Below are 11,875 nucleotides of genomic sequence, written 5' to 3' on the forward strand. Positions count from 1 at the left end.
AGACCTACACAAGGCTGGAATGGGCTACAAGGCCATCGCCAAGCAGCTTGGTGAGAATGTGACAACAGTTGGTGCGATTATTCACAAATGGAAGAAACACAAAAGAACTGTCAATCTCCCTCGGCCTGGGGCTCCATCCAATATCTCACCTCGTGGAGTTGCAATGATCATGAAAACGGTGAGGAATCAGCCCAGAACTACACGGGAGGATCTTGTCAATGATCTCAAGGCAGCTGTGACCACAGTGTCGTGTCTTTGGCTATGCCGGATTAAGTGATATGACATGCTATTCTATAAAATAATTTATCCGTAATTAATATTACCTGATTGAGCCAATCATGTGAATGTAATTAACTAGAGTCGGACACCACTGAATAATAATTATAGAGCTGTTATCTTCTGAATAAACGTAGTAAAGACCTAGTAATATTTTACATTAATAGCAGTCAATATTAATTGTCATCTTAATTCAGTCTCATCTGAAAGTTGTAAATTCTTGGTTATCTGCACGAACCCTGGCTAACAAATTGAATCAGCAATAGACATTTGGGTTTAATTATTTATTTACTAAATACCTAACTAATCACACAGAATTACAAATGCACATATTTAAATCATAACTTGATTACAAATTACATCATAAAGGAAAATGATATGGAACAGATATGGAACAGATATGACAGATGGTTACACAAAAGAAAAGGGGCTGGGTTTGAGTGAAAGAGCGGGAAGACTGAGGAACAAAGGGCAAAGTTGTGCTATCGTAAATACAGTATCTTATGCATTCTAAATATTTACTCTGAGCTGCGCTTCGGTAGGTTGGTGGTAGATGGAAGGCCGTGTTGCCCAACCAAGTCCTTTGAAGAATGTCTCTGCTGGTAAATTGAATACGTTGTAGTAACGTCGTTGTGTGGTAGACGGGATACTCTGTCTGTTCCTTCCTAACCCTCGTTTGCAGCGGCTGTTGCTAACTCAACGGCTAGGAGGTATCACTTCTGTAGTGAATAAGAGTTCAAAGTTCATACCATTCGCAACCAAAGCTCACGCTGATGTTAGCTTCGTTCTGTAGTTATTATCTGAACCATTCTGACATCGGACCGTCGTCCTCACATCCTCGGAACAGAAAGTTATATTGTTGTCAAGGGCCACTGATTGAGCAGAGCCCTATTTTATGAAAACCCAAATCTCACATTTTAGAAGCTAAAATCAAATTTCATCCCATCACGAATGATTTCATATTCAAACATTTAAATTTAACAATTCCATGTGAATCTGATAACTCTGATGTGTAGACTTTCTACTGTAGAGTTTATGTCATCTTATCATTGATGAGAATGTCTCAGATGACAACTGCACTGACATCATATTCATTATAAGTACCACCGCATATGTTCAATTGGTCAGATTACCAGAATATAGTTCATTTCCCCCCACCTTCTGATGTTCCCAGAATCTCTATGTTAACCAAGGGTTTTGCAAATGTAACATCAGTAGGGTAGAGAGAGGAACAAGGGGGAAAGAGGTATTTATGACTGTCATAAACCTACCCCCAGCCCAACGTCATGACAATAGTCACCAAGAAAACAATTGGTAACACACTATGCCATGAAGGACTGAAATCCTGCAGCGCCCACAAGATCCCCTGCTCAAGAAAGCACATATACATGCCCGTCTGAAGTTTGCCAATGAACATCTGAATGATTCAGAGGATAACTGGATGAAAGTGTTGTGGTCAGATGAGCCAAAATGGAGCTATTTGGCATCAACTCAACTCGCCGTGTTTGGAGGAGGAAGAAGGCTGCCTATGATCCCAAGAACACCATCCCCACCGTCAAACATGGAGGTGGAAACATTATGCTTTGGGGGTGTTTTTCTGCTAAGGGGACAGGACAACTTCACCGCATCAAAGGGACAATGGACGGGGCCATATACCGTCAAATCTTGGGTGAGAACCTCCTTCCCTCAGCCAGGGCATTGAAAATGGGTCGTGGATGGGCATTCCAGCATGACAATGACCCAAAACACACGGCCAAGGCAACAAAGGAGTGGCTCAAGAAGCACATTAAGGTCCTGGAGTGGCCTAGCCAGTCTCCAGACCTTAATCCTGTAGAAAATCTGTGGAGGGAGCTGAAGGTTCAAGTTGCCAAACGTCAGCCTCGAAACCTTAATGACTTGGAGAAGATCTGCAAAGGGGAGTGGGTTCAAAATCCCTCCTGAGATGTGTGCAAACCTGGTGGCCAACTACAAGAAACATCTGACCTTTGTGATTGCCAACAAGGGTTTTGCCACCAAGTACTAAGTTATGTTTTGCAGAGGGGTGAATTACTTATTTCCCTCATTAAAATGCAAATCAATTTATAATATTTTTGACATGCGTTTTTCTGGTTTTTGTTGTTGTTATTCTGTCTCTCACTGTTCAAATAAACCTACCATTAAAATTCTAGACTGATATTTTTTTGTCAGTGTGCAAACATACAAAATCAGCAGGGGATCAAATACTTTTCCCCCTCACTGTAAACACAGGAATTCCCTGGGGTTTGAAAATAAGTGTCATTAATGATGTCATGAAATGGACTATAGGGCTTTCATTACATGTTTGATGGCTTTACACACAGGACTTGGTTGTTCATTCACACTGCTTTTTTAAGTGATGACATGAATTCTTATATCACATGTATCAAAGTCATGTTGCCCTTAATGTAGGATAAATGCCTCTGTCCTGTTGTAGAAATGTAGCAGTGAAGGCCAATCCTAAACCTTTAGTTAGTGAAGGGGAGGACAAGAGTCCTGCTTCTCCTTCATACTCGAATAATACCACCAAGCTCTCTACAGATAACTGGATGTTCAACAGGACCCTCTCCAATCTCATCAGGTAGGCCTACCTCTGCATTGGACTCCATCACACTCCTCTAAGCTAGGTATTCCCTCATGGATAACTTATTTTTCTTTCTATAGGAAGAACATCCTGAGGTTTTTCGACCCAGAGAGGGACATCTCTATTCTGAAGGGCACATTGAAACCTGGAGATGTCATCCACTACATCTTTGATCGTCAGAGCACTACCAATATCTCAGAAAACCTATACCAGTTGCTGCCCACTGCATCCCCCATGAAGAACCAGCACCACAGGCACTGTGCCATCATAGGGAACTCTGGGATCCTACTCAACAGCAGCTGTGGGCCAGAGATAGACTCCTATGACTTTGTTATCAGGTAAGGTGTGCTCTCGTTCTCTGTGGTCAACGTGAGTAAATTATTTATGCATGCTAACTCTCGCAGGGCTGCCGGCCCAGAACATATTCCTAGCCTCAGAGCATGTACAGACCAGCTGGCTGGAGTGTTTACTCTCCATATCCCAATCTGTTGTCCCCACTTGATTCAAGATGTTCACAATTGTTCCTGTACCCAACAACGTGAAAGGAACTGATCTGATGAAGTGCTTTAAGAAGCTAGTTAATCATTCATTGCATGACTTCAAGCTTACTGCGGTTTTTATATGGCAATATTTGCGTGTAAAAACGTTATCACCGCAATTGTGGCAATATCCCACTTGCGTATTTTGTTTTGGCGACATTGGAAAATGTACTGTTTCCATGAGGCCTGTCGTGAGTTTTTTTTAAAAATGCGTCAGGTGATTAATCTCCATGAAATGGTTGGATAGGAACCTGGTTATTTGAAGAAATTGAACATAAATGATTCTGAGCTATTATCCACTGTAAAAAAAACACTGCTATTGCTTTTAACCTAAAATGTTAAATGTAGAGATTCAGATGATTACCTCCACCTTATCAGACACCCTAGACCCACTACAATTCCCATATTGGCCCAACAGATCACCATTGCACTGCACACTGCCCTATCCCATCTGGACAAGACGAATACCTACATTATATACACTGAGTGTACTAAACAAAACCTATTGCCCTCAGAACAGCCTCGATTAGTCGGGGCATGGACTACACAAGGTGTTGAAAGCGTTCCACAGGGATGCTGGCCCATGTTGACTCATGTTTCCCACAGTTGTGTCAAGTTGGCTGGATGTCCTTTGGGTGGTGGACCATTCTTGATACACTAAGGAAACTGTTGAGCATGAAACCACCAGCATAATTGCAGTTCTTGACACACTCAGACTGGTACGCCTGGCACCTACTACCATACTCCGTTCAAAGGCACTTACATATTTTGTCTTGCCCATTCACCCTCTGAATGGCACACAAACACAATCCATGTATTACATGTCTTAAGGCTTAAAAATCCTTCTCTAACCTGTCTCCTCCAGGTTAGAGAAGTGGCAAAAATCAAATTTCAGATTTTGGGCAGGATATGTCCCCTCAATCCCCAGTGAAAGATGCACCCCTGGTGACAGAGACATGGTTGTTGCTTTCTTAGTCCTGTGGCCTACTAAGTGAATATGGTATCATTACATTTAATGCAATACAACATTTTTCCTAAGGCCTTATTTTGAAGGCATAGTTATCTTAATACAGTGGGCTGAAAATCATGGTTTACAGGCAACACCAGGCCTGAAAGTAACATTATGCTGGCTTGCAAAGTGATGTGTAAGTCCTATTGGTATTCAGCCAGAGTGGGGATATCCAACATTTTTCATTTGTATTCACCGGCAACCGCCATTTAGAATGACCGCCGGGTTGGGAAGACTAAATATGAGACTGGAACTACCATTTCAGTAACGGGTACAGTCCCAGTAACTGATTGGATTAGTTTAGAAAAATGTTATTTATATTCAAGAGGCATAATATTAATTAATCAATGTACATGCAAAAACATGGAAACATTTGAAACAAACAAGTCTACAAATCTACCTCCCGTCAGAATCTTGTGTATAGGTGGCAGGGAAGTCCTTCGCAGGAGAATCAAACTTAATGGAATGGAGTTGTTTAATAACTTGAAAACAAACATAAAAAATAAAACATAACTCCAAAACCATGAATACAATAAAACAAAGTGGGTACGAGGACCCGTCATGCACCAACAGAGGGTTAAATACACAACAGGTAATGAAATGGGATTGAAACCGGGTGTGTAGGAAGACAAAACCAATGGAACATGAAAAATGGATCAATGATGGCTAGAAGACCAGTGACGTCGACCGCCAGGCACCGCCCAAACAAGGAGAGGCATCGACTTCAGCAGAAGTTGTGACAGTACCCCCCCCCCCCGACGCGCGGCTCCAGCTACGCGTCGACACCGGCCTCGGGGACGACCCGGAGGGCGAGGCACAGGGCGATCCGGATGGAGACGGTGTAATTCTCGCAGCAGGGAAGGATCTAACACCGGAACCCAGCAATCTCTCCTCCGGACCATACCCCTCCCAGTTCACGAGGTACTGAAGGCCCCTCGCCCGACGTCTCGAATCCAAGATGGATTGAACGGAGTACGCCGGGATCACCTCAATGTCCAGAGGCGGTGGAGGAACATCCCGCACTTCAGCCTCCTGGAGCGGGCCAGCCACCACTGGCCTGAGCAGAGACACATGGAACGAGGGGTTAATACGGTAATTGGTAGGTACCTGTAACCTATAACATACCTTGTTCACTCTCCTCAGGACTTTAAACGGCCCCACAAACCGCGGACCAAGCTTCCGGCAGGGCAGGGGCAGGTTTCGGGTCGAGAACCAGACCCTGTCCCCTGGTGAGAACACCGGGGCCTCACTGTGATGACGGTCTGCACCAACTTTCTGGCGCAGTACGGTGCACCTCCCAGGTTTCCTCCGCGTGCCGGAACAAATTGTCTACCGCAGGAGCCTCGGTCTGACTGATGCCAAGGAGCCAGTACCGGCTGAAACCCTAATACACATTGAAAGGGAGAAAGGTTAGTGTAGGAGTGGTGAAGCGAGTTCTGGGCCATCTCTGCCCAGGGCACGAACTTCGCCCACTCCCCCAGCCTGTCCTGGCAATAAGATAGCAGAAACCTACCCACATCCTGGTTAACTCTCTCCACCTGCCCATTACTCTCTGGGTGAAAACCTGAGGTAAGGCTGACCAAGAACCCCAGATGTTCCATGAACGCCTTCCAGACCCTTGACGTGATCTGGGGACCCCGATCAGACACTATATCCTCAGGCGCCCCATAGAAGACGTGTGTAAACAGGGCCTACGCAATTAGTAAGGCTGTGGGGAGACCGAGCAAAGGGAGGAGACGACAGGACTTAGAAAAATGATCCATAACAACCAGGATCGTGGTGTTACCCTGTGAAGGTGGAAGATCAGTTAAGAAATCCACCGACAGGAATCCATCAAGACAGCGCACCGTCCGACCTATCCCAGGGTTATCAGAGGAGGGTGACGTGTGGGCCCAATAGATCAATCGGTCGCGGACAGCAGACGGAATGTACAGACGCCCAGCTGGACACTGAGGGGGAGAGGGCTCTGCAAGTGACGCCCGCTCAATGTCTGCATCCAGCTCCCACACTACTGGTGCCACCAAACAAGAGGCTGGGAGTATGGGACCAGCAACCTGACCAAAACCCCAGATAAACCTCAGGTAGTAGTTGGCAAACCCTAAGGATCGCTGCACCTCCTTTACCGTCGAGGGAGTCAGCCAATTACGCATGGCTGCAATGCGGTCACTCTCCATCTCCAATCCTGACATGGAAATCCGATGCCCTAGGATGGAACCGGACTGTTGTAAGAACAGGCATTTCTCAGCCTTGTCGTACAGGTCATGCTCCAACAGGCGATCAAGCACTCTGCGCACCAGAGACAAACAATCTCTGACAATGACATGAGGGGAAACAGAGGGTTAAATACACAACAGGTAATGAATGGGATTAAAACCAGGTGTGTAGGAAGACGAGACAAAACCAATGGAACGTGAAAAATGGATCAATGATGGCTAGAAGACCGGTGACGTCGACCGCCGAGCACTGCCCGAACAAGGAGAGGCATTGACTTTGGCAGAAGTCGTGACACCTGCAATAGAGCATTCTGATAAATATAATAATTTTGGGCGTGATTTTGGTTTAAGATTGGTTATTAATATCAACACTGGGATTCTTTTACATGAATGAGTTTTAACGTAATTTAACACCTGAATCAACACTAGAAATGTTACACTGAGAAATCAAGACTAGGTAACACGGGCCAATTTGCTGTGTATAAAAGTGAATTATGAGTTAATTTAGCATTGAATTTGCAGTGGAATATTCAGGATAGTAATGAGGCTCTCTCTATTAAAGCACTATTCATCTTTATACTCATAACTTTTATGTAAGCACAGTCCCTTAGATTTCACAAATACTTTACCTTGAAGATTCAATGCCACTGCTCTATAACATATTCTCCACACCTCTGAAATGCCTGGTACTTTTAGAAATGAGCAGCAGTACTTACAGCAATTAAATACCTGCTGGGTAAATGTGACATTTTCAAAAGCTACTGCTATCCACCCGAAATGTAATGGGGTGCTTTAGAGAAGCACTGCCGTTTGTTCCTAGGACTGCTACACTCATTTACCAAGGGAGAATGTCTGTCTGAAACCATCCGTCAATGCTGCTCTGTGCTAGTGTGTCAGCAAACGGCTTTCTGTGAGTGGGTTATTTATTGCTATATAACTGCTTTGTCTGTCAGTGTAGCAACAGAGAAAGTACAGCTATGAATAGCAATTGTACAACTACAGATGTTTATAGGGGGAAGAAATCCAAGGTTGCCTAACTGTGTCCACACTACAGCAAGGCAATGTGACAGTGGCGGTCGGTGCCGTTTGAGATGAGGGAGGATAATTTTGTTTTTATTTCTATTACAGCATATTGGATGATTGTCATTCAAATGCCATTCACCCAGCTCAATGTAACATCGATAGGTTTAGGCTACTACATGACAATGACCAATTTTCCCTGTACCCATCAAGAGGTTGCTACAACCTAACCTATGAATAAAAGTTGACAATGTAGGTGCACAGGTCGAGAGATGTTTGACTAATCAAGGTGACAGACTTTGACACATTCAATACGCCTTGCACACTCTTGCCTGCATCTAGCCTATCTGGGGTGTAATCATTAGTCCAACAGTTACAAATTAGAGTTTTACATTGGACAAATTCAGGTATGCTTATCCCGATTCTGTTTGCTTCCATTTAAGAAGCGTTTTGAACAGAATCGGCAGAATGAATACACCGCTGATCCCACGCAAACACAGTTCACTTTCATAACAGCCACATAAAAACAGCATGATCACTGTTCATTGTATATAAAATTCCTTCTCGCAACTATCTACGCACTCTCCTCCTGTCATCTTTTCCCTTCGCTTGTGGACTTCAGTGCACAACACAGCAGATTTCTGAGACCAGGCAAAAAAAGCCTCCACTGCATCGTGAGTATGGGTAATTAGAAAGTAGAGCACATAAATCAGGGGTTTCAAACTCATTCCATGAAGGGCATAGTGTCTGCTGGTTTTTCATTTCAATTAAGACCTAGACAACCAGGTGAGGGGAGTTCCTTACTAATTATTGACCTTAATTAATCAATCAATCAAATACAAGGGAGGAGTGAAAACCCGCAGACACTCGGCCCAGTTGTGGAATGAGTTTGACATATGACATAAAGTAATGATGAAGAGAGGCATCTGAACTAATGGAAATTGGGAAATATGCGAAACCATATCAATATTTCACAGTTTTTGGGGGATGGGAATCATAGTATATCTCGTATCATTTGATTCTTGTACAATAATAGCAAAACCGTAGCAAGGCTTTGGGAAGGTGTTTTTCCCCATCCTCCTTGTGCAACTTGATCTAATGTCTGGATATGCAGTGCCATACTGTATGCCTCTATGGTGGAAGAGTAAATCCCCAACCTCCCTGCTGCTGGAGTGTCAGATCAACAGGGAAACGGAAAGATGGGTCAGAATGGGTTTGCAGAGAAAGCTATAGCTAAGCAGGGGCTGTTAGCTGGGAGGGAGTGATGAGGGATTTGCTGAGGTATTCAGGTAGGGAAATAATGCCTCTGCTCACAGCAGTGCTCAGTTAAACCTGACTCTGGCTCTCACACAGCTCCACATTATTTATTTTAATAGATACAGGACATTTTATTTCCCCTTAGGTCATTATCTCTCGGTGCATTGGTATAGTAATTACTTTCACTGAGGTCAGTCAAGTAACCTTCTTTGGACACGATACCAACACACAGCAGGATGACACATGGAATACATTCATTAGGGTTTTCAGTTGCAGTTCACCATTGAGCTAGCTGTGTTTGGTGTAGGGTTGTTCTCAGCTCACTGATTATGTGCTTAATGCATGTTGAACAATGTCAGAGCTACCTAATTTAGTGTATGTGGAGTTTACTAATCTTCATGGAGTTTATGGAGGACAGTAGGATTGGGCAAATTTATGAGATCTGTGGTTTGACCTTAATATTTGTGAAAGACTAATCAAATGGACTAAGTGATAGCAGAGTAATTTAGATAAATGTATCTTTGCAGATGTAACCTGGCGCCAGTGGAAGAGTATGCTGAGGATGTGGGCCGGCGCACCAACCTTGTGACCATGAACCCATCTGTGGTGCAGCGGGCCTTCCAGGACCTGGCCAGTGAGGAGTGGAGGGAGCGCTTCCTGCAGCGGCTCCGGAGCCTCAGCGGCAGCGTACTGTGGATCCCAGCCTTCATGGCCAAGGGAGGAGAGGAGAGGGTAGAGTGGGCCATCCGCCTTATCCTGCTGCACACGGTTGATGTGCACACCGCCTTCCCCTCACTGCGCCTTCTCCATGCTGTCAGAGGGTAAGACAAGGAGGGAACGCATGTGCTCTTTGTGACACTGAAGCTCGTAGTCTGTACACCTGTGAGCTCCACATTCCAGGGCCTGGCAGCCATTAATTAAGCAGCAGTTCACAGGTCCCCTGCCATTTTTAAACAGAGTATTAGAGCTACTCAACAGGCCATTGTTGACCAACTTACTGCTGCTGGCCTCTCTGCCTGCTGTTGAATTTGCAGGAGGACAGCTAGCCAGCAGAAGTGTTATTTTTTTGTAGTGTATTTTGACAAAAAGCCTTGAATCATTTCTGAAAGGGCAATACATTTTTTGAAAGGCAGGGAAAACGCTGTTAGAAATGCAGTACATGTCTATGACCTTTTTAGCTACAGTGGTGCTTGATAAATGACAAACTGAATAGATTCCCCTGGGTTTCTGCTTCTCTGAGTACTCGATAGATCCACCATTGACCTCCTGCGGGTCAACAGGCCACTGCTAGGTCACTGGGCTCCTCTTAGAGTATCTCGAGGTCCAGGTAGGCCATGCTGGGCTGGGGGCCTGTGAGTGAGAGGACCAGATGGGGCTTGCATTGTGACTGCAGGCCCCAGACCTGTCTCTCTTATTACAATTCTGTTCCTCTTCTTGAGCCCACTGGCGCCTCAGCATACATCCACCCAGAGAGCTGAGTGAAAGACACCACATAGGGAGAGAAAGGGTGCTTATTGTAGGGGCTTATTCAAGGGTGAGTGGACTGCCATTGTAGTGCTAAGAATGCAGAGGGTTCAGTGCTTTCTAATGGATATTGGCTTCAATGCACTCATCCTCTTTATCAGAGAAAGTCTACCAGACTTTGCTTCAGATAATCTTCAACACGACTGTATTCTTGCTATGTGTTATCTGTCATAGGACCTTGGCATGTGTGCAAGTGTCCACTAGTTTTATAGGTTCTGTAGATTTATTTTCCAGATACAAAGGAAAATATTTGGACACTGAGAAATAGCTCTATCCTAAAATAAAGATTCCAAAGATTTCCTCTTAGGTATTTCTTTCAGATGTCAGGTAACACTTGAGTGCTTTAAAATACCTTTAGCTTGGTTATATAACTATCTTGCTCCATTCTTCAGGTATTGGCTGACCAACAACGTCCAGATAAAGAGACCCACCACTGGTCTACTGATGTACACCATGGCCACTCGCTTTCTGTGAGGAGATCCACCTGTACGGTTTCTGGCCTTTCCCTCAGGATTCCCAGGGGAAACCAGTGAAGTACCATTACTATGACACTCTGACCTACGAGTACACGTCCCATGCCAGTCCACACACTATGCCACTGGAGTTCAGGACCCTGAGTTCACTCCACAGACAGGGGGCGCTGCGTCTCCACACTGGCTCTTGTGATGTAGGAACATAATCTAAAAACACAGCAAGGAATGTACTGTATGTCTCCATCAAAATGACCCTTACGCTTTTGGGAAAATACCTCCTGCTCAGTTGATGTCTGTCAGACACGGACCTCTCAGAGGAAATACTTCCTGTATTAAACTGTATGACATTTTTATGTAGCTGTGAATTTAGTTGAACGACCGTATGCAGGATACTGCATGTCTTATTTGGGCTCACGTTGTTATCCTTCAAGAGACATGAGCGCTGAAGAGTTACATTTTCACAGGTTACTGTTGAAATGTTAACTAAAACGGATACTTTTTAATTTGTTAAAAAATATCTAATTTATGTTGGTATATTCTTTTTTTCAACGAGAATACCTTTTCTATTTACATGTAATGTGTCATATAAAATGTATATAATTACAACATTTATAAAACTTTTTATTGATATTTTGATAATTATTCCTTTGAATTATAAGATAAATCTACTTCATCACTACTGTTGGAGACATCATATCAGACAGATCCAAGGCAGGAGCACCAGCCTGCATAGCACTGATTGAGCCACAAGATGGAAGCACTTCTTCATAAACTATGAATAGTAGTACATTTAGTTTTCCACATTTAGTTTATTAGTGAACATGGGTTCAACTACATACTACTGTGTGATGTTTGAGTTTATTTTATTTTTACAGGGACAGTGCATATTAATCAACGTTTCAGTAAAAGTGCCGGTTTTAGCCAGCCGGCTAATTTTCAACTGCAGTCCCTAGGCAGTTTTGTTA

At 43.9% G+C, this 11,875-nt stretch overlaps 1 protein-coding gene across 1 annotated transcript; it reads left to right on the top strand.

The window, feature by feature from the left end:
* The first annotated feature begins 2,446 nt into the window (after nucleotides 1-2,446).
* Nucleotides 2,447-11,540, top strand: LOC124005923 (alpha-2,8-sialyltransferase 8B-like). The gene is given in 5 exon segments (XM_046315598.1): nucleotides 2,447-2,872; nucleotides 2,956-3,213; nucleotides 9,441-9,734; nucleotides 10,830-10,902; nucleotides 10,904-11,540. Coding segments are annotated over 5 exon segments (1,002 nt in total). The 5' UTR covers nucleotides 2,447-2,708; the 3' UTR covers nucleotides 11,117-11,540.
* The last annotated feature ends 335 nt before the right edge of the window (nucleotides 11,541-11,875 follow it).

The sequence above is a fragment of the Oncorhynchus gorbuscha genome, linkage group LG01 (genome assembly GCF_021184085.1).
Source record: "Oncorhynchus gorbuscha isolate QuinsamMale2020 ecotype Even-year linkage group LG01, OgorEven_v1.0, whole genome shotgun sequence".
Lineage (NCBI taxonomy): Eukaryota > Metazoa > Chordata > Actinopteri > Salmoniformes > Salmonidae > Oncorhynchus > Oncorhynchus gorbuscha.